Below are 22,145 nucleotides of genomic sequence, written 5' to 3' on the forward strand. Positions count from 1 at the left end.
TTTGAATTTCAACATATTGAAACCTACAATTGAGGTATTACTTAATTAGGCACGTAATAGGAGGAGACACATCAAAGTCTGATAAAGATTTCAGGATTGTACAGCGTCTCACTCTATCAAATGCCATGAATGGAAGACACATGAACATTTGTTGTTACAATATGATCCGAACTCATACACTATACAATAAATATTCAAATTTCTGACGTTAGACTTTGTCTAGCTAAGGAAAGATACAGCACGTGTTGTTTGGCTCGGTTGCGCAGTAAATTTGTTTACGCCGCTGCCAGAATAACGGTATCGATCGCCCCGATTTGCATATAAACAGTGCCGTTGCGTTAATTCTTATATTTGTGTTCTGTGCCATTAAATTAAATTAAAAAAAGGCGCGCTACTGTCGCTAATCGCGCGTTATTAGGGGACAAAACTTGGCGCAGCTTTGAAACAGATGGTGTACCTTTCCTTAGCTAGACATATCGCTATTACATATCGTAGCTTTAAGCACTTTGACATTTATAGCTTTAATCAAGATCTTATAAACTTTCCTTAGTCGCACGTTGTTGAGCAAAAAGCTGGAATGTTCTCATGATATGATATTAGGTCTCTTTGATTTTCATGAGCCGATTTGTTGAAAGAAATGTAACTATAATAATATAGGCCATCTTCCACGTAGTTTACAGATGTGTGGCGCATTATAAAAAATCCTCGCAAATATCTTTTCTTAAAACTACGCGATTGGGAATCCTACAGAGAAAAGGAACATTTTTACATCACCTATGTGAGAAGAAAGTATAGCGTATATTGATATTATCAGTCGCACTAAAAAATCCAAAGACGCGGAAGACCCTTGACTAGCTTAATCTATAAAAAATATAGAAATTTCTAATCATCTAAAAAACCGAAATTTAATTAATCAATACGTTATAAGATGCGATGCGACAAATACCTAGATGCAAATAATATTTCTAAATACCTTTTAAAGTGAAACTGGTTAATGAAGATGACGTTTTCTGGGCAGTGTCGGTCTAATGTCTTTGGTGTAGACAAAATTAGCCTTAAAGTGATGAGGCCGTTTTCCAATAATTTTGTCCGTGGTTGTTGACCTTTTTAATTCTTGCCTACAAAATAGCATTTTTCCTATCCCGTGGAAGATGGCTGAGGTCTTGCTAAAGTATTTGAAAAGCTTATTTGTAGGAAAATCAATAGTTATTTCACTGATAATAATTTATTACCTCTATTGCAATCTGGAAACCGTAAAGGTTTTACTACTGACAAGGCTTGTTTAGCAATTATTTGGATAATAGATCGCAGTCGATCACAGTTGACGGGCTTAAATCCAAGCTGTTGTATGTAGATAGAGGGGTCCCTCAAGGATTACTTTTGGGTCATTGGTTATTTATTATTTTTACCGCTGATATATCGGAGTGCTTTCGCGACATACAGTCATAGGTATGCAGCTTTCTTTCGCCATGTCTGATGCAATTGAGGCGGCTAAGAGGCTCAATGAATGTTTGAAGTCCGTTTCTAAATACTCCGGGTTGAAATTGAGGTTCAACAAACCAGCCATAATCTACTTTAGACCAGCTAAAGATTGAGCATCTTAAAACTTGGTCATAGTAATGGATGGTGTGGCAATACCAGTTGTTGAAGCATATAATAATTTAAGTGTGATCTCTGCTAACAAGCTTAGATTCCGAAGTCATGTGTCTAGACTTCTTCAAAAGCCTATTAGAATCTTCGCAACATTTACTAGAGTAAAGATGTTCTTAACTTTAAGCTAAAGCGAAGCAATAGTTTTATGTCACCTTAACTATTGTAATTTTATGTATGGTCCTTGCCTAGATGTATTTACTAAGAATAAATTTCAAAAAGGACAGAATTCTTAGATATGTTTGATTTGTCAGCTTGAACACCATGATTATGTCATTCACTTTCTGAACTCAAATAGTTAAATATTTCCAATCGACAAAATCTACATTCTGCCTGCTTTCTTCATAAATTGGTCAAAACTAAAAGCTTCCCATATCTGGTTGAAACATTAACTTTGAGAAATCTGATTCACCCTCGTAGAACACGCTTCAATTTACTCTATGAAATACCTAAAACAACTAAAACCATGACTCAAGGCTCATTTTTCAATACTTCTAAACTCTAGACTAGGTATTACTTTTTGCAAATAAAAATCGTCGAAACATTGAAAAAAATATACACGTTTGATAATAACCCCTTGGCTTTTGCTGAGAGCGTCAAGATTCTAGGTTTAACTATTGATTCTTTTTTAAGATTCCAAGGACATATTAGTGCTGTCTTCAAGAGGTGCTATTTGCGTATGCGTTTGCTCTATGCTAACCAACATATTTTAAATTTTAAGACCTCAGTATCATTAGTGTTATCCATTTTATTAATTACTGTTTCATCGTTTATTATCCTTGTCTTGATAAAATAACCCAGCAGAAACTGCAACGTGTACAAAATACTTGTCGATTTGTGTGTAATTTAAGAAAATTTGATCATGTGTATATCTATCGATTGCAGTGGCTAAAAATATCATTTCTTTTTAAGTTTCATTTCCATACATTTATGTATCGGCTCTATGAAAACCAAAATATCTGTTAGAGAAATTAATTCCGAGAAATGCGATTCATGATAGAGATATAAGATTCTGATATTGCCACACCATAGTACAGCTCTTTTCTCACGTAGTTATACTTACAATGCCGTAATAACTTATAATCGATTTAGACCTAATTTTTCAATTCCAATATGTCTTTAAAAATTATTATAAAACTTTGTTCTTGGAGGAACAATTGCACAATTAGTTTTTTTTTCTCTGAACTTGTTCTTTGATTAATTCTTATATTACTGTCACTGCTTGTTTGTCAAAACATTTGTAATTATTATTATTATTATTAAGGTTAACAGATAAAAGTAGCTTTAGCTAATCTTCGCCTTTTTGGACAGATGTAATGTAATGTAAAATTATTAAAGTATTTGGTATCAAATAAACACATTTATTTATACTAAATCAGTAAAATATAGGTCAGTTTGAAGATATGTTTCCAAATATTTTCAACTATAAAATAAAACAACTATTTTGGTAAAGTTTAATCATTTAAAACTTGTTTTCTTCATATCCATATTTGTATTTTTTTATATAATGTTTTAAAGTTCTGCAATGTAAGTTTTTTTTTTCGCTTTGTCATATTACTTTTCTTTATAGCTAATTGTATCTTTCTAAATGCTCGGTTAAGTGAACAGCACAGATGACCTCCGAGTTTAAAATAAAGGCGTTTTTGCTTATTTATTATAATAATATCCCATAAAATAAAAGAATCTTCTGAATTATGAACTCCTGTCATTTATATTAATTTATTCTACAGCTAGACTGCACCGATCTTACTTGAGGGTGTTCATGTCTAATGATAAAAGTTAATGAGGTTTTTGTGCATTAAGGAAGTATATCAATAAAAATTCTTACAGTATGAAGTTGATAGGCCCTTCAGACTTAACACCAGTTACGCAAAACACGTTTCCAATTAGTAACATGTAATAATTTTTTTTTTCTCGAAAACGAGGCAAGATATGAAAAAAATGCAACAGACAAAAAGAATGCATTTTTGAAAATCTTCTATATAACTTTTTTGATCGCCCTATGTAAAAAAAAATAAAAGGCGTCACTAACAATTATCCATATTTTTAAAATAATACTGACATAATAGGTTCATCGTTTAAATAAAATAACACATTTATTATGTAAAAAGATTGTATAATTAATTCTTATATATAAAAACAATATTTTCTTATTTTGTTAATAGACTTTTAAGAGCACCAATAAACAGACAATTAAAATAATTCGCTATGTAAATAAAAAGACTTTTGATACTTAAAATATTCTATACAGTTACATTCCGTTGTAAGCTGGGCCACCACCACCCTCGGGAACGACCCAATTAATATTTTGACTGGGATCTTTAATATCGCACGTTTTACAATGAATACAGTTTTGAGCATTTATTTGCAGTCTTTGGCCCTCTCCAGATTCTAGCGGCACAAACTCGTATACACCTATAAAAATTATAACATATTTAATTAGTCATTTATCTGATAATAGTAAAACTTTTATTAATGTTCATTTCTACAGAATAATTTAATGCGAAAAGTACAGCTAATAAAACAAATATATATGTCGCAGAAGTAGAACATAAAATGACTTGATTTTCAGCCTAGCCACACATTAGATGCTGTTGATGCCAAAAACCAAAAAATCTGTTTACATGATTGCATAATATAAAATTTAAAACGAGTGGAAACATAGAGTTAAAGAGAAACAATTAATTACAAATTATTAAGCCCAAAACTTCCAGATGAACACAATAATGCAACACACGAGCTATACTAATTGGAGACGCTAAAGATCTGTCATAATTTTCTTTGTGCTTTTTTTTTAAATGGGAATATTCTTGTTAAATGGAGAGATCTTGTGCAGCCATTTGATATAAAAAACGCGTTTAAATAACTGTTTATTATATGCAAGTATGGTTAGTAGATTTTTCTGACGTTATGAATGTCAGTTCAAAATTCAATTCGGACACAAATATAGAGGCGTTTTTTAGCTTCAGAATCTAATAATAATAGCATAGAGAATGCAAAGTTCATTAGGTAAGCATGTTTAGCGAGTTAGTTGCAGAGAGCTACATATATGCTCTCTTCGTTCGACGCCGAGTCTTAAATATGAGTTTTGTAATTTTTAAATTATAAACATATCAGATGAAGACATCCGTCCACATTTCAAATTCAAAGACGAGAACACAACGATTTCCGTTTACTTCGGCAAAAGGTAATGTATATGCGAATATAACATCCTTAATCTAGAATAACCTATTTATAAGCAGCTCGCTACACGGAACGCTATATGCCCGCGCATACAACATTGGAGCGGAAAATGTGCACTCCAGAACAGCGCCGGCGAAACAACTTTATTGTAAATGAAGAGCTGGAACTGAATATTTTATTTTACGTTAATATTATCCCACGGTTTCATCAGAGCTCTGGAAATGAAATTAAATACCAATAGAGAGTCTGTACTAAGAGTAATGAAAAAACACAAGTAACGATCTTCGGACCTATGTTATTGATTCTATCTTAAGATTTAACTAGTGCACGATATGTGCAGCATCTAATAAAGAAAACTGAACAATATTAATAACTTCTTTTTCTAGGCATTTTTAGAAATATGTATTTTCAGCAGGACCGTGTGCTCCGCCATAGATTTAAAGAAATAACTGAACACTTACGGCATCAGTTTGGCGAAACAGTTATTACTATTTATGTTCCGATCTCTTGGCAGCCAAGGCCAATGGATTTAGAAATATTAGATTTTTTGTGTGGGGGCACGTAAAAGACCGTGTATATTCTACTCCGGTACTTGACCTATAGGAAATACAACGAGGAATTTCGAAGCACAACTCCAGGAATATTAGCAAGGGTTGCATCAATTATTTCACACAACCTGAAAGTTTTACTAGTTAAAAATAAACCTAATATTTTTTCTTCATTTTATTATGCCTTTAGTTTAAAATTATTTAATAAATTGTATTGCTTGTTTAACGTTTGCCTGTATCTACAGGGCGACTACCTATGTCTCTGGGGCACAAGTGAGACGGGAAATATAGCCGCTTCATTACCGTATGCTATTCTTTTATTTTTTATAAAGTAAAAGTGAATTTTAAAAAATGGTTAATTTAGAATATGGTTCAGCTCAAATATGCCAATTTGATCCTGGTTTAGGATCAGATTTGTTGTCCTTCACACACAGTAAATGAAACAACAGAACCAGGTTGGGCAGATTTGGGAAATCTGTTTTAGACAAATATGGAATTTAATACCGGGGATTTTCTGAGCATAACAAAAAGGCATTTAAAACATGGGTTTTCGTAGTGTTCTAGAAAAAAATATAATTTCTTATACAGCAATCGACACATTCTATCGCAAGCATTAGAAAAAGTTTTCTGTAACGTGCTTGTTCTGTCTGTGTTTGACTATGGAGATGTCGTTTATGGAAACTGCTTGACATAAATTCAAAAACAATCTTATACAAAGAGTGCAAAATTGTTTGCGGTATATTTATGGAATTCGTAAATATTAAAGAATTTCTTATAAAGTCTCTAGGGAAACTAGACATACTGTGCACTGTGCATATTTTTATAATAGGTTAAATATCTTCACAATAAAATTAGTTATAGATCGCATGTATATAATATAAATATTAGATTTAAAGGATTGATAACACCTCCTCTACATCAAACATCTATTTATGAACAGAATTTTTCTTATAATATTTCAAAACTTTACAACTCTTTTTCCGATTGCTTCAAGATTTTGGCGCCAGGAATCTTTGATTATTTCTAGCAGGAAACTTGAATACAAAAAATATACCTATAATAGAACTTTCATTTAAATATACCCCCTTCTATTTTCTCTTTTAAAATTAGACTTCTTTGTGCAGTCTTATTAAATTCTAAAACTATGCTCTATTGATATTATATAATTATTTAGTTTTTGTGATATTTTTTTCTTGAATTAAAGTACACTATGGATATCTAAGGTTAAGTAGAGCAGGGAGATAAACCTATTTATATATGTAATCTACATCTGGACTTCTACACCTCTTTTCAGAATAAAGTCTTTATTATTATTATTATATAAACAGGAATGTCATATATAAAAAGTTTTAATAGTTAGTTTAGTTGCACTAAATACAAAACCAATATTTAAATTTCGATTTGTAAACAGAAAGAACAAAATAAATAACCTCAACTGCTCTAATTCAAAACAAAATTAATTAACAAAAATAGATGACCGTACAAATTTATTATAATTTTTAGTTATGACTATTATGTCAGTTGAAATAAATCCAAGCATTCTATGCTGTTTTTATTAACTTAAATTTATTCATTAAATGCGTTTATTTAAATGACCTAGTTTTTTCTACTTATGGGCTTATTTATCAACCGATATTAAAAATAATATCAAATTATTGGGAAAAAAATTGCATCTGAAAAGTGTTTTTTCTAATAACGTGCTATTAAAAAAAATAGGTAAATGCCAAAAATACAAGTAATGAAATACAATCAAAACTATTTTTCGGGATAATTCGATTAAAAATTTTGACTCACTCATGGCATCCTGTTTTAAAATTTAAAAAAATATTTTTTTCTAATAGTGGCATCATTGTTCTCAATTCTTTTTTTCTATGTCAAAAGTATGCTACTATTACTGTTTTCACGATATAACACACTTCATGTGTTTATCTTGAAAAGTAAAAAAGTTATTAAGTGTTCTCTTTTCCCAGTGTCACCTGGTTTATTGAAATTGTTTCATAAGAATACTATAACGTTATGGTAAAACAAGTAGTATCAATGTGTGTCTTGCAGTTGTGGTATATAGTTTAGGTAATTCCTACTGAAATTTCTTGTAGTCATGTTAATTTTAACCATTTTCGGTCTGATCATGCTTTGTTTATAGCGAATTACTGGTTTTAATGTTTAATGTTTATTATAACTTATCTTGGGACCAAAACTTGGGGTTCTTTTTTATTTTAATGAAATGTAAAATAAATATGTCCCACTGAAAGCAAAATTATACGTATCCAAGATTTTTTTGAATGATGAACTTTGCTGTACTTTTTTCGATGCGTTACAAGGTTGCCTTACTACGGCCCTATCTTGGCCGGATTATTCTAATCGATTTATATTCATTTATATTTGTACTTAAAAAACATTTTGTTAAAATTCTATAAATTCGTAGAAGAATCTTATTGGGCATATATAGGAACCGGATTCGCTGTTAAGTTTAGAGTTGTGGTTTGAGGCCACTAAATAATCAATAAGTGATAGAAGTAGTAAGTGGTAATAGTAAGTACTGAATAAAAGTTTAGTGTTAAAGCGTGCTTATTTATTGAACCTACGGAACCTACTATCCAAAACAGGTGGTTATTTATTTAAGTTTTTGTAAGAAACGTACCTGCTGGGCAAAATCTTTGTTCAGGTCCGTCAAACACTGCCAAATTTCGTTTAACAGGCACAGTATCATCTTTTAAGGTTAAATGAGCGGGTTGATCACCTTCATGATTGGTCCCTGTTAACGCCACAGAACTTAAAAGGTCAAAACTGATCTTCCCATCCGGTTTCGGGTATTCAATCGGCGTACACTCTTTGGCCGGTTTCAAACGCTTATAATCTGGATCTAAAAGGAAATACGTCATATTATGTCAAGCAAAGCTATTGTATTATTTTTCTTCTACCTCCATGTTTCATGGTCCAAGGTTCTCGTCCTCCAAGCACTATGGAAAATCCACTGTAGGCTATACCTCCATATAAACCCAGAGGGTTGTGGAAACTAGGCCTAATATTTCGTACAGCCTTTAACTCCTTATGTATCCAACTGTTGTTGAACTTCTCTTGATATATTACAGGCTCGAAACCTTCAGTTTTCTGCTTTTCGCCAAAGATGGTTTCATAAATGCTTTCTGCTGCCAACATACCACTTTTCATGGCATTATGAGTACCTAGAATTATGCAAGGTTATATTACATCCCTTAAAAAATTCATAAAAATATACCTTTAATTTTTGGTAAATTAATCATTCCAGCTGAACATCCCACCAGGCAGCCTCCAGGGAATGTCAACTTGGGAAGACTTTGATAACCTCCCTCTACTAATGCTCTGGCTCCATATGCAACTCTGGTACCATCCTCAAAGTAATGTTTTACTGAGGGATGATGTTTAAACCTAATAAATACCTTAGATATATTAGATTAAACCAAGATATCCAATTAATTTACCTTTGAAATTCTTTAAACGGACTCAAATAAGGATTAGTATAATCCAAACCAACCACAAATCCAACAGCTATAAGTGGTGTGTCCTCGTTTAAATGGTAAAGAAAAGAACCACCGTAGGTGTTTTTATTTAAAGGCCACCCTATAGAGTGTTCAACTCGACCAGGACTGTGTTTTTCTGGGTTTATTTCCCATAATTCTTTAAGTCCTACGAAATAAGGAAGTTTGTTGATCAGCAGCAAATAGCATTTGTAGAATGAAGAAATAATTACAGTTACGAGCTGGTCACAGGTAAGGAGTCTTTATACCAAGAACTGCGACCAATTTAATCAAACTCACTTCCGTCAAAAAAGTATCCCTTAGCCCGTATATAAATTAAACCTCTTGAGAGAAACTGAGGTTACCAACGCCAATTTGCATAGACGAACATCAGAATCAGTAGGGAGAATGATTAGGCCATCCTCCAATACGTCATAGCCTCCTTTAGTATGCGTCAGACATTGGTTGCGATACAAAGCAGTGCTTGTTCACAGTGACAAGTTATTATTAGTTTTAGCCCAAAAAAGTAATTGTTTTGCTCCTACAACTTTTGATATATCAAATTCAAATTGCTCTATCTCCCTAATATAATACTTAGGACAATTTTCGAGATGTTAAAGTTTTGAAACTAAAATACTTGTTTTATTTATGGTAGCCATTATATTTGATACGTACAGGGAGTGATTTTAGATTACTTATTTCTTATTTTTTTAATGATTTTGGATGTCTCGTGTGTATAAAACGAACAGGCAGAACGAAGAAATAAAAATGAAAAATGCCATCTTGGCTTATTTAAAAAATGAGTCTGGTCTCTATGAAGCTGCCAGACAGCATAAAACAAAACAATATTGCAATCCATGGTAAATATTTGTCTTAAAAAGACATGTCTGGAAGTAGTAATGCACATGGAGGATTCCGGAAATGAGAGCTCGGGAGACGATTTCGCAATTAGTAAATATGGAAACCAATGCACGAATATACAAATATTTACCGTCGATGAACAAAAACCAATTTTGCTGCTACATAAAAAATGCTCCAATTAAAATTATAGCTTAGCACATACTCAGATCCAAAAATTGACGTACGAATTTGCCATGAGATTGTCAACATCTATGGTCTCTCAAAACTGGACAACCAATAAACAAGCGTGATCTAAAAACTCAGATTTATACCTACGTAAGAAAAATTGTCATTTATTATAGAAATTTTATTGATATTTCAAGTGAAGATGGGCCTAAAAGTTTTTTGCGTCATCATAGCGACCCTTCACCCAGAAGGCCAGGAAGTACGAGCCTAATGAGGTCTATAGAATTCACCAAAGCGGCGAAGGTTGATACATATTTTCAAAATTATAAGCATGTTTTGGCAACATGGAAGTTTAGGTCTGACAATATATATAACCTAGATGAAACAGGAATAACAACTGTCTGGAAGCCTAGCAAAGTTTTATCTGAGAAGGGCAAAAAGCTACTGGTTGGGCAGATTGCATCTGCTAAGAGAGGTCAGTAGGTAACTTTTATGAGAATTATTAATGCAATTGGAAATACTATCCCACCTGTTTTTATGTTTCCGAGAGTAAAAATCTTAGTGAATATGTTGTAGAGGGTCCCACTTCTAATATTGCTCCAGGATATAGAAGAAGAGTAAAAATAGCTCAGAAAACTTTATAGAAGTTTTGAAGCATATAGTCAGCCTCACTAAACGCTCACAAAGTAATAGAATTTTACTTTTACTGGACAATCATAAGAGGCATACCAGTGTCAAGGCAATCATTTACTCTACAGAAAAAGGTTTAATTCTTCTATTTTTCCCCCGCACATGACATCGCTTGCAGCCTTTCGTTATAGAAATTCATGACCTTTTCAAAAGTAAAATTTCCATTGCTTTTAATAACTGGCTATTATTTAATGTTGGCAAAGTGATAACAATTAGGCCGCAAAATATAAGCTTTTTCAGAAACACAAAAATATGACCACTCAACCAATATATTCTAGACCGTCCTACGATAAATGAAAATCTTATAGATAATAGAGAGGTAACACCTATTATAAATATTACTGACGAACAAGCTACAGTAAGAAACGATGAAAAATTGAAAATGAAAAATCAAACACCTGAAACACAAATTATGACATAAACTTGTCCAGAAATAGATCCAAGACCAAGCACCTCAAAAGATCTGTGAGAATCGTATTTTACAAGGCAAAAAAGACCAGAAAGAGACAATCAAAATCGTCGATTTATACTGACACTCCAAAGTTCCAAGCGCTAGCGAAGCAAGCCTCAGAACTTGAAAGACAAAAGAATCTACAAGAACATATAACAAAGGGCAATGTGAAAAAAAGGTGTTTTTAACAGAAAAAGAAGGTAGCAGTGATAGCGAGTCTAATATATCGATATCTGAGGCGAATGCTGGGGACTTTATTCAATCTCTAGATGACTTTGATGAAGAATTGGAGAAAGGGAAATTCATTTTTGTAAAACTTTGCAAGAAAAACAATGAAAAAACAAAACTGGTTTCTGTTATTTCATTTATTATATTATTTCTTTCATGAAATATAAGTAAAGTTTCTTCCGAGGCGTGGAATACTTCACAATTTCAGTTCATATTAGTTGAATATGTGAGTTTGGTGGCAAGAAAGAATATCCTTCATAAATGAACTTCTTCAGTTGCAAAAGGCACGGCTCGCAAACAACCATTGCTTCGTTTCAACTTTAATTTTATTACTTACGATCTAAGATTTAAAAAAATATGACTTTATCCCTTCTCACTTTAGCATATTCGTTTCATACTCGCTAGAATAAGCGTTTTTTTCTACTATAATGTTAGCCTATTTTATGTATCAAGCCGAATCCTCCCAAGGATAGGGAAATTTTGGCCATCTACACGGTTTTCAAAAAAAGCAAGATATTCTAATAAAAATAACATTCATGATGTTTGTACTAATAGGTATGTTTAACAAATCCCTATCAGATAATGGTAATATGATCGGTATTGTATATGACATAATCCAAAAATCAGCAAGTGGCTGAATCCTGCCGCTTCTCCTTTACTCTAGATTAATTAGTGAGATAAAAAAAATTAAAATTTTTTATTGCTCCTGTGAATGATATAACATTTATTATTAATGCCCTTTTATATTATATTTATCATGAAATAAATTGACCGCACTTATCAGGAATCGGCAAGTCGAAAGTATCAGCCTACTCAACACTTACTACTAGTAGGCAAAGTACCTCCAAATGTCCAAATTTTCAACAAGCCAAGTTTACGATTTTTCTTTGTTTTCGTTTTAGTAGAGTCCTCCTTCCGACAAGTAAATAATCACTTATTTTATTTTATAATTTCTGTATAACTATAAAACCTCATGTAGAATTGTAAAGAATACCGTTTCTTAAGTCGATATAATTTTCGAATTCCTATTTTAATGATTTTACCTTATATTTGTTTTTTGTAGTCATAGGCTATAGCCTTGATGGCCTAGGAACGAAAGCGCTCGGTAGATATTATTAGTACATTTTTACGCTTAATACGAGGTTTATAGAGGAATATAAAAAAAATATTAAACTTACCAATTCCGTAAGTCTGATGCTCGGAATTCTTCCGCAAATCAAACTTATTTATAATCTGCTTACTAAGATGTCCGTGGCATCCCTCAGCAAAAATCGTACATTTGGCATGGAGTTCCATGCCCCTCTCGAAACTCTCCTTGGGGCTGCCGTCTTTCGCTATACCCACATCATTTGTGGCGATACCTTTGACACTACCATCTTCATGATATAAAATTTCAGAGGCGGCATATCCGGGATAAATTTCCACTCCCATGGCTTCCGCTTGCTCTCCTAGCCATTGAACCACTTGGCCTAGCCTTACGATATAGTTTCCATGGTTGTACATTGGTGTGCCTGAAGGTTGCAGAGCATGGTAGTTAATTTTTACAATTTTTGAGGGATAAAGAAATCATTTACTTTAACCACCGATGATAAGTAAAGTAATTTAATCATGGTTCTTTTTGCGTTTTACAAAGCTTAGCTTTTTAAATAAATAGGTATGTTTTATTAATATTTATGATTTAAATAATGACTTTTTAATTGTATTGAAATTGGTTTGATTAAGGGAGGCGAGGTACCATATCGCAGCAATGAATACTCCAGGAGGTTTGGGGAAAGAAATCAAGTAATAAAATTAGGCAAAACAAACTCCTGGGAATAATTTTTAAGACGCTATGGGTTTTCACTACCATTCAAGACCTCTTTGCTAAAATGTAAAATTGAAATAGAGGGGTGGGAGGAAGTGTATTAATAATTTTTGAGAATAACGGTACCCGATGGTTTGGTTGGGTTCTACTTTTATTTAAGAAAAGAAGATATGGTCGTTAAAAAATTAATTAACCGCTTAATCACATTGATTAGTCCACTCTAAAGGGAAAAATTTGAAAAACAATTCTTTTTCCAATTTTTCTCTGGAAATTTAAATGAATTTGTAATAGAAAAATGTAATATAGTGAACCTCGGATATAACAAACCTGGTTACAGTGAACATTCGCTTATAGTAAACGCCTATTGAAATATCCAAAAAAACTCCCATGAGATTTTTTTTTTCTGTTTATTGCAAATCCGGCCATAATTAACTCTCTGGTAAAGTGAACTAATCTTTACTAAGACAAAGAAAAACATTTCGCTAGTTTTTTGAAAAATCCTAAAAAAAAGAATTAAATTTACCACAATGGCTGTTGCTTTTTTCAGTCTCATTTCACACGTTACTGTGTGTGGTTTTTATGAGTATTGTGTTGAGTGTTGAGTGATCAAAATGGAAAGGCAAAAGCATAAAGATTTAAGCGTATTAAAAAAATATTACATTATTGAAAAGATGAAAGGTGGTGCTATATCTGTCTTATGGCTGGAACTTTTGGTTTGACACATCACAAAACAGTTTGACCACAAGACCAAAACTCTTTATTTTAGTCTCGACACTTGCTTCGCTAATGATGTTAGCATCTTCGGGAGAAGATTAAAACTGAATAATATTAAAACCTGATAGGTTTTTCGATATGGTAAGATTTCTTGAAATTTGGCTGCGAATCGTTTCTCTAGCAAATTTTTTTGAAGACTCTGGTAAGTATTGAATTGATGATTCATCACTTATTATAATTTCTAGTTGTTGCAGTTTGAAATTTGTGCAAAGTTAAGACCCTTATTAGGAACATCAAGTTCTTTCTTAATGAAAGACAGAAAGATATTAATTAGTCTTTCTTTTTGTGGTTTATCTTCCGAACTCACCGACTCTTTTCGTTTTTTTATTTTGTGAAGAAAACTTGCTAATATATTTGTAGTTTTATCTTCTCTCGAAGATCCTAACAACGTTCTCGAAATACGTGTCGAGGGTAAAATAAAGAATTCTGATCAGTGGTAAAACTGTTTTGTGGTTAGAGTGCTATTTGTCGTGAATTAAATTTGCCAAATTCAACCGTTGCATTATTTGGAGAAAGAGGAAAGATATTTTATCATCATACCAAACTTTTACACACTGTGCTTGTGCTGGCGGGAAAATGAAACCATTAAAAAATTGTGAAACATACAACAAACACATACTGTAGATATTTAAAAAATTGATAAAATAAAAAACTCTTTGGGAAAATGAGCGTTTTTTGGCCAATACGTACTTGAACTCGTTATTTTGGAAGGAGTGGGTTGTTTTCGTACACCAGTTTATACTTTTATTAGTGAGGAAAGCTAAAACATATTGCTTACCAAACATCAACTCCGCGGAAAAATATTGATCAGAGTCATGCAACATGTCCTCACTTTTCTGTGAAAATTGAGCCTGTATTAGCGGGTTCAGTTTCTCTTAAACGTTAAAGCTTTCAGTAAATAAAACACCTAATTCGATATTTCAAAGTAAAGACAATAAATTGGGCCATTTAATTTGGCTTTTAAATAAAATCTAAATATATTCAAAAGTCAGAACGTATAAGCACAAATATAATTGTGTATAATATAACTATAATATAATATAACTGTGGTATAAGTCATCTCAGCGCGTCAAAATGTAGTTCTAAATTTAACAGAAAAAGAGTTTTATTTTAAAATATATTAGCGGGATGGTAGTATACTAGTGCTTACTTCAATTAACATATTCCATAAAAAAGGCAGTGTACAGAACTAAAAAAGAATACAAATTTACCGAGTTCGCTAAAACAGTATTTACCGACACATTTTTCATGAAAGGAAGTTTCTAAAATAATTTCTTAAGAAAAATTGAAGAAGCGTGGTACTAGTCAGAATTTACTTAATCTTCTTGAATGTTGTTCTAATAGGTAATTAAACATTTTAAAGGCAACGACTGCGTTAACAGTGGCTTATTTTTCCTTTACAAAGGATTAAATAACAAAATCGATCCTCCAAGCATACCAGAAAAAAAGAAATTTATTGTTCACAATAATATATAATAATTACTCTTGTTACACTAATTTATATTACACTATTAAGTTCTCCATTACACTTTATCTGTCAAAACTTTAATGCTAATTATTTTGATTTAAGCTGACTTACTATTCTCTATTTACAGCTGATTTTTCATGATGTTATTATATAGGAATTTATAGTTTATGCACTTTCTTGTAGGATTTGAAGCCCTATAGATTTAAGCTTAGCAACTTATGCAAATTTATCTAGTTGCAACACAAAACCTGGAACAGTTTTAGAATTTAGAAATTATACTTATAACTTTTTAATTTTTTTTTTTAAACGCTTTTGATCCAGAAATGTCAAGTGATTTTTTAAATATTTAGTTTTTGTTGTTCTACCACAAAAAGACAATGGAAAGTTTTTCAAATAGCGCCCTCCAACGAGCCCCACGAAAATCAATGTGGCGATTATTTCCTTTAAAAGACCAAACCTTCTTTTCTTAAACGAAGTTTATTAAATTTGGTTGAGCTCTATTAAAATTATAGCTACTTCCTCCCTCCCTTATCCTACACTAATTTGATATTTGATACCAAAAAGTGTTAAACCAAAAAAATATAGAATGGTAGTGAAAATATTGACCTAATATGCCTTTGAAAATTTAATTTTTGATGACCATTGCAATTACCCCTCCAAGTAGCTGAAACAGAAATTTAAAGAATATTTCCAGCAATTTCTTTTAACCTCATATATATAACCTTATTCATCGCTGTGATATACCCAACCTTATCAAATAGCCTGTACAATTCGGAGATATTAGGCACATTTTAAACGGATTTGTTCCTTACCAGGTAACACAGGAATGGGTATCCTGCCCTTTGCAGTCAACAAAGCAAATTTATCTTCTTTCACTGGTGTTTTTAATGGCGCGCCCTTTTCTTTCCAGTCAGGAATGAGCTCATTTAAAGCGTTAGTTTGTATTACAGCGCCTGACAAGATGTGCCCTCCTATTTGTGAAGCTTTTTCGACTAGACATACCTTAAATTAAGATATTTTTGTTTTTAGTAAAACAACAGTAAATTTTAAATTACCCTAAGGTCTTTTCCATCCTTTTCTGCAAGTTGCTTAGCTCTTATGGCAGCACTCATGCCTGCAGGTCCTCCGCCGACTATTAAAATGTCGGTTTCGTCTGCAAACCTTTCCATGTTTATGTCTAAAAAAGAAATTAGGTAAAAAAAGGTATATGCATATTGTTACTTCACACACAACAAGAAAATGAAACTTTATTACATATACCTTCTTGTAATAGATGATTTATTATAGTCCTGTTATAGATAATAATACACATAATACTAATATAATAAAAGATGCAAAATTTTACAATTTAACAAACTGCAAAAGGTTAAAAGACAAGGAGGAGGTTCAAAATACTTAGATCATCCAAGAGGTAGTCCTTTAAACCTGTAGTACTGTAATTTGTTAATTAAAATATTATGGTTAACATAAAAAAAGTTGTTGCTGTGAAGTATTTTTTCTTAATGCTGGAGTATAGAATATCCATTTTGCTACAATTTTATATTTAAAAGAAAATAAGAAGTCTTTTTAACGAATCTTTCAATGATATTTGATAAAGAGGGGAGAGGTGTAATCAAGCGATAGTTGAAGCTTTATCTTTATCTCCTCTTTTATGCGAACAAGTGATTTATTTATTTCTAGCAGTACAGTCCAATAAAATAACCATTCATAGTTATTACAATGTCGTAATAATTCTTAATGAATTAATTATAGATACATTCTTAAATCCTATATAATATAAATTGTATTTTCTACTAAATGATCTACTAACAAGTCATAATCTGAACATTAAAAAATAGTAAGTTAGAAAAAACAAATCAATCCAAAATAAATCTTTTAAGAGAAATTATATAATATCCAGTTTTTACCTCTTAGTATTCCAGAATTTCACAATTAAATTACACAAAAAAATTATTTTTTCTAGTAACTTCCCATGCAGAACTGTAAGCAACAACACAATGGAAGCATTCAAATTCATATATTAATTTTAAGTAAGTAAGTAATTAAGTAATTAATTTTACAAATTATTCCTCAAGTCAGTATACAGGGTGTTTCAGAACTATGGGATCAAACTTCTGGGGGTTGTTCAGTGCAACAGAAGAATCCATTTGAGTATAGGAACGCATGTCCGGAAATGCGTCACTATGCCACTACGGCCCTAAGACGCGTTAAAATTTAAAAAAAAACATTCATTACCTAAATAGGATCTGCTGCATTTATTTTTACCTTTTGTACATGATACCATAACAACAATTGTTTAAAATCAACGCTTATCAATGTCAATTCCCAATGTCATGTTTAAAAATTTTATAGCTTACAATTTTTAAACATTTATTGCTAATGGAAAACTTTACCAATCAAGAATTGGCGGATATGCATTTGGCATACGGAGCAACAAACTGCAATGCACGAGCAGCATCGCGGTTGTATCATGAACGTTATCCCGAACGACAGCATCCTGGATACAAAAAATTTATTGCGGTTCATCGGCGGCTCGCTGAGACAGGCATGTTTAAGACCAAGATGCATGATACTTGTGTTGCTCGAACCGTAAGAACGGTCGAATTTGAAGAAGAGGTGCTTCAGCGAGTTGCCGATGAACCATCAAATAGCACACGTGACGTCGCTAAGAATATGAATACGAGTAACGCTTCTGTCTGGCGGGTACTACACGAGCAACAACTCCATCCTTACCACTTTCAGAAAGGTATGACTGCAGCCGATTATCATCCTAGAGTTCAATTTTGTCGATGGCTTCTGGATCATTGCACAACCAATTTTTTATGATATGTTTTGTGGACCGATGAAGCCTCTTTCACAAGAGACGGTATTTTTAATAGTAGGAATAGCCATGTTTGGGACAAAAAAAATCCTTATGCAATTTTTCCAAGAAAACATCAGAATCGTTGGTCTGTCAACGAATGGGCAGGCATTATTTGATGATGAATTGGGCCATACCTTCTATCGGAATGGTTAACAGGACCTATTTATCTGCCCCCGAAAGTTTTCCCAGAACTCCTTGAAAATATTCCACTAAACGTTAGACAGCAAATGTGGTTTCAGCATGATGGAGCGCGGGCTCACTTTGCTGTAAAAGTACGCGAGTATTTGGCTCAGCGGTTTGGGCACCATTGGATTGCCAGAGGTGGAGCAATTTCTTGGCCTCCTAGGTCACCCGATTTAACGTCACTCGGATTTTTTCTTGTAGGGACATGTAAAGTCTTTAGTCTACGAAACTCCAGTAGAATCAGAGCTAGACTTAATTGGAAGAATAACAGCAGCATTTGAAATCATCCAAAACGAGGATCAAATTTTTAGTGTAGTCCGCCGAAATCATGTGCGGCGTTTAAATTGGTGTATTCAGGTTGGAGGAAGACATTTTGAACAATTGTTGTGATGGTATCATATACAAAAGGTAAAAATAAATGCATCAGATCCTATTTAGGTAATTAATATTTTTTCTAAATTTAAACGCGTCTTAGGGCCGTAGTGGCGTAGTGACACATTTCCGGACATGGGTTCCTATACTCAAATGGATTCTACTGTTGCACTGAACAACCCCTAGAAGTTTGATCCCATAGTTCTGAAACACTGTGTATAATACATAAAATCAAGCATAAAAGTCAGTAAAACCAGTTTTTATTAACACACAACATAAAATTGAAATACAACATTTAAAATTTATGCATATAAAATTTATTCACAAAATAAACTTCACTAAATTAAATGTTTAGATATAAGTTAAATCTTAAACCTAAAATAGTCCTATAGTCAGTCCTGAGCAAAAAGTTTCTGACTCTTGAGCCATAACATGGAAAGGCTAGATCCCTAATTTACACAGGTAGTTTGTTATAAAACTTTATTTCTCCTGAATTCAAGAGATTCCATGAAGAATTGAGTTAAAAGGAGATTGTAAGGAATATATTTTGGAGGGTAAAAACAACTTAAACAATAGATACTTAAAAGGCTTAAAGTATTAAGAAAATTATTTCTGACTGATGGCGGTTTGGCAAAGTACCATTTTGGAATGACTTGTTAATTAAATTAGGTGGTTTAATGCCCAGTCTGGTAGAGTCACAAACATTTTCAGAGTAATCCCATCCATCCCAGACAAGAAATTGTTCTTAATGTCTACAATTGTACTTTTAAGCTTCATTGTTACTACAAAAAATTAGGTAAAAACTGTGTATATTTTAATTTATTAAAGTAAATTGATTTAAGTTTCTAAAGATATTTACAAAGTAATTATTTAGGCTCTCAGGTGATGCAAAGATTGTGCTAGAATAAGCTTTATCTTTGAAATTATTTACAATAAATTATGGTTTTTTAGGATCATTTGGGATGCAACCATTATCTCCTATTATAATAAATAGCCTTGGCAGCTTTTAGAGTCCTATAAAATACTCTTTGATAAATCTTTTCAACATTGCCAAGGGATTAACTACAGAAAGGAAACTGAGCAGAAACTTATATTATTTTAAAATTCAACATTGTAGTCATCTTTAAAAAAATTCTTGTATTTGTTAGCTGTACTTTTTTACCACTGAATACTGAATACAATTTAAAGTAATCCACAATACCAACCTTTATACAAATTCTCCCATTTAAACTTTAAACAGGAAATGAGGTAGATCTTTAAAAATATGAATTACAATAAATACTAGCATGTTGATGAGATGGCAGAACAAAAAATATAATCAAAACAAGATTTTTCAGGACTTCAGATGAGGACCAGCCAAAATTGTTTGGGATCAAGATTATTTTGGGTTAAATTAATTTTTGTCTTTATTCTCATATATAACACTAACAGATGTTGAAAATAAATAAAGAAATAGTTTGAACATTAACGCTAGTTAGAAATATGAGATCTTTTTACCTTTCCATCGTGGATCTTTCTCCCTTGGATGTATGGTATAGTGAGTGGTGATTTTTGGAAATTGGTCCGAGTAACATCTCTTAATGTATTTAAACTGGTTAGCTAGAAGTAAATATGTATTAATGAGGACATTAAAGGCCTTCAACAAATCCATATTAAGGATTATGTAAAGAAAGATTTTGATAAACTAAAACTTTAATATAATACCAAATGTCTCTGCTAACTTTTCTGTTAAACATATTCAATTTTTAATTAATCCAGGTTTGATAAAAAAAATTAAAAGATTTTATATGTAACATACCAATTTTTATAGAATTTCCAAAATATAAACTCATTTTTGTCTTATGATTGTAACAATATAATACCCGAAACCAAAGTACACAAAACTAGAACATATTTTTTAGAAATAAATGATTTAAGGAGTCAAAGTCCAAAAGGTTTAATAACTAAGAAAATAAAAACAAAATAAAAATAAATTTGTGTTTTTCTCTGCTAATCATATGTTTTTTGACGTGTCATATGTAGTCAATTTTATAGTGATTTCCATTTGAATGCAGGCGCAAGTTCAGAAACGGCTCACCCATGTGTGAGTGTGACCTCCTAGGCGTTCAGAAATCGAAAAGTCATTGGTGTGCACGGACGCTTTTCAGAATTAACCGGTGGATACACGGGGTTGCACCGGCAGTAACCGAGGGATTTCAGAATTAACCCAGTACAAAAAACTCCACGTTTCAAATTTAACTGATGGAAATCAGTTGGTTGCGACCGACGAGGTATCGACGAGATTTTAAGGTGGAATCTCGGTCAAATAGAAGATTCTTCCTGGGATTACTAACCTAGTTTTGGACTTGGACTTGCTAGTTTTAATGGCTTCTGCTACGAGGCAATCTGCCAGCACGATTTGGAGATTCGGGAAAACCCGAATCGATATTTTCACAATTTTAAATACTGAAATGCACGGTGACGCCTCCCCTACAATGCATCCGGCCTGGCTAGCGGCGTGAATAGGTTCAGCTACCACTGGCAAAGGGCAAGGGCAGGAAAGGGTCCCAAAAGATAGGAAGGGAAAGAACGACCACGTGCTGACTGGGTGCAGGATGACGCGGAAGTGGGCTTGATACTTTAACTAAATTTACTTCTTGAAAGGCACGTTAGATCCAACGGCCAGGGGTAGGAAAGGAATCCGAAGGATAGGACAAGAAAAGAAGGACGTGCTGACTGGGTGAAACATGACGCGGAAGTCTGCCTATTTTTTTTTTTGCGCGTTAAGCGTAGTTTACCCCATCCAACCGGCCACGATTGGACGCTCTCGGTACTTTCACTTTTACATCTTCCAATGAGTAATGACGTGTACATAAAACAAAAATTCATCGTTTTATTTTGGTTTAAATTTCAATGGGGGCCTTCAGTTGGGGTAAATAGTACCCAAATTTGAATTTTTATACAAAATTTGAAAGATTCTAACACATTTTCACTCCTAAAAGCATTTCCTACTTACCAATTTTTTGAGTAAGAGCCAATTTTTGTGCCATTTTTAAGGAATCAGATTTTTTGGATTTTTTTTGTGCCGTTATTATGATACTTTGAAAAAGTATAAGAAAAGAGTTATAAACTTTTTTTGTTGATAATTTAATACTCTATCTCGTGGTGATGTTGTTTTTAATTTTTTTTTAATATTTCGATTTTTCAAAATGTTACATCTACCTTTTTTGGGGCATTCCTTCATAGAACTTAATGCAAAAATAAAAACAGTAATTTTCCTCACGGGCTTAGAGAAAATAAGAATAATATAAAAATCGGTTTTCTTAATTTGTTTCAAAAATGGCCTGAGTAAAATTGTAAAATATTCTGCAAATGATAGTTCTCCTCAGACTCAACAACTTTTATCCAAATAATTTTTCTCTCCTCAGA

General features: G+C 32.5%; 1 protein-coding gene and 2 long non-coding RNA genes across 5 annotated transcripts; 2 read left to right on the forward strand and 1 right to left on the reverse strand.

Annotated features, from left to right (window-relative positions):
- Positions 1-3,745: 3,745 nt before the first annotated feature.
- LOC126738485 (electron transfer flavoprotein-ubiquinone oxidoreductase, mitochondrial) lies at positions 3,746-20,710 on the reverse strand. The gene is made up of 10 exons (XM_050443851.1): positions 20,536-20,710; positions 20,235-20,336; positions 16,375-16,496; positions 16,132-16,321; positions 12,452-12,784; positions 8,843-9,047; positions 8,620-8,789; positions 8,303-8,566; positions 8,023-8,244; positions 3,746-4,065 (listed from the first exon to the last, which is right to left on the reverse strand). Exons 1-10 carry the CDS (start codon positions 20,567-20,569, stop codon positions 3,902-3,904), a joined length of 1,806 nt encoding a protein of 601 aa, XP_050299808.1. The 5' UTR covers positions 20,570-20,710; the 3' UTR covers positions 3,746-3,901.
- On the forward strand, positions 4,572-5,678 carry LOC126738486 (uncharacterized). Of its 2 annotated transcripts, XR_007661351.1 has the most exons (3): positions 4,572-4,837; positions 4,893-5,107; positions 5,249-5,678. It is a non-coding gene; the product is annotated as an uncharacterized LOC126738486 (long non-coding RNA). The 2 variants fall into 2 exon arrangements; XR_007661350.1 differs by lacking the exon at positions 5,249-5,678 and having other exon boundaries at positions 4,893-5,199.
- LOC126738487 (uncharacterized) lies at positions 17,219-20,710 on the forward strand. 2 transcript variants are annotated; one of them, XR_007661353.1, is made up of 3 exons: positions 17,219-18,503; positions 18,567-18,773; positions 18,841-20,710. It is a non-coding gene; the product is annotated as an uncharacterized LOC126738487 (long non-coding RNA). The 2 variants fall into 2 exon arrangements; XR_007661352.1 differs by having other exon boundaries at positions 18,567-20,710.
- Positions 20,711-22,145: the final 1,435 nt, after the last annotated feature.

Source organism: Anthonomus grandis, chromosome 7 (assembly GCF_022605725.1).
Source record: "Anthonomus grandis grandis chromosome 7, icAntGran1.3, whole genome shotgun sequence".
In the NCBI taxonomy this organism is placed as follows: Eukaryota; Metazoa; Arthropoda; class Insecta; order Coleoptera; family Curculionidae; genus Anthonomus; species Anthonomus grandis.

Bases quoted from the DNA above. Each gene is read 5' to 3' on its own strand.
- LOC126738485 (XM_050443851.1), bottom strand. From the start codon at position 20,569: ATGAGTTTATATTTTGGAAATTCTATAAAAATTG. The intron at 16,322-16,374 runs GTAATTTAAAAT...TCTTAATTTAAG, and splicing joins AGGATGGAAAAGACCTTAGG to GTATGTCTAGTCGAAAAAGC. The intron at 9,048-12,451 runs GTAAGTTTAATA...CTTATTTCGTAG, and splicing joins GCATCAGACTTACGGAATTG to GACTTAAAGAATTATGGGAA.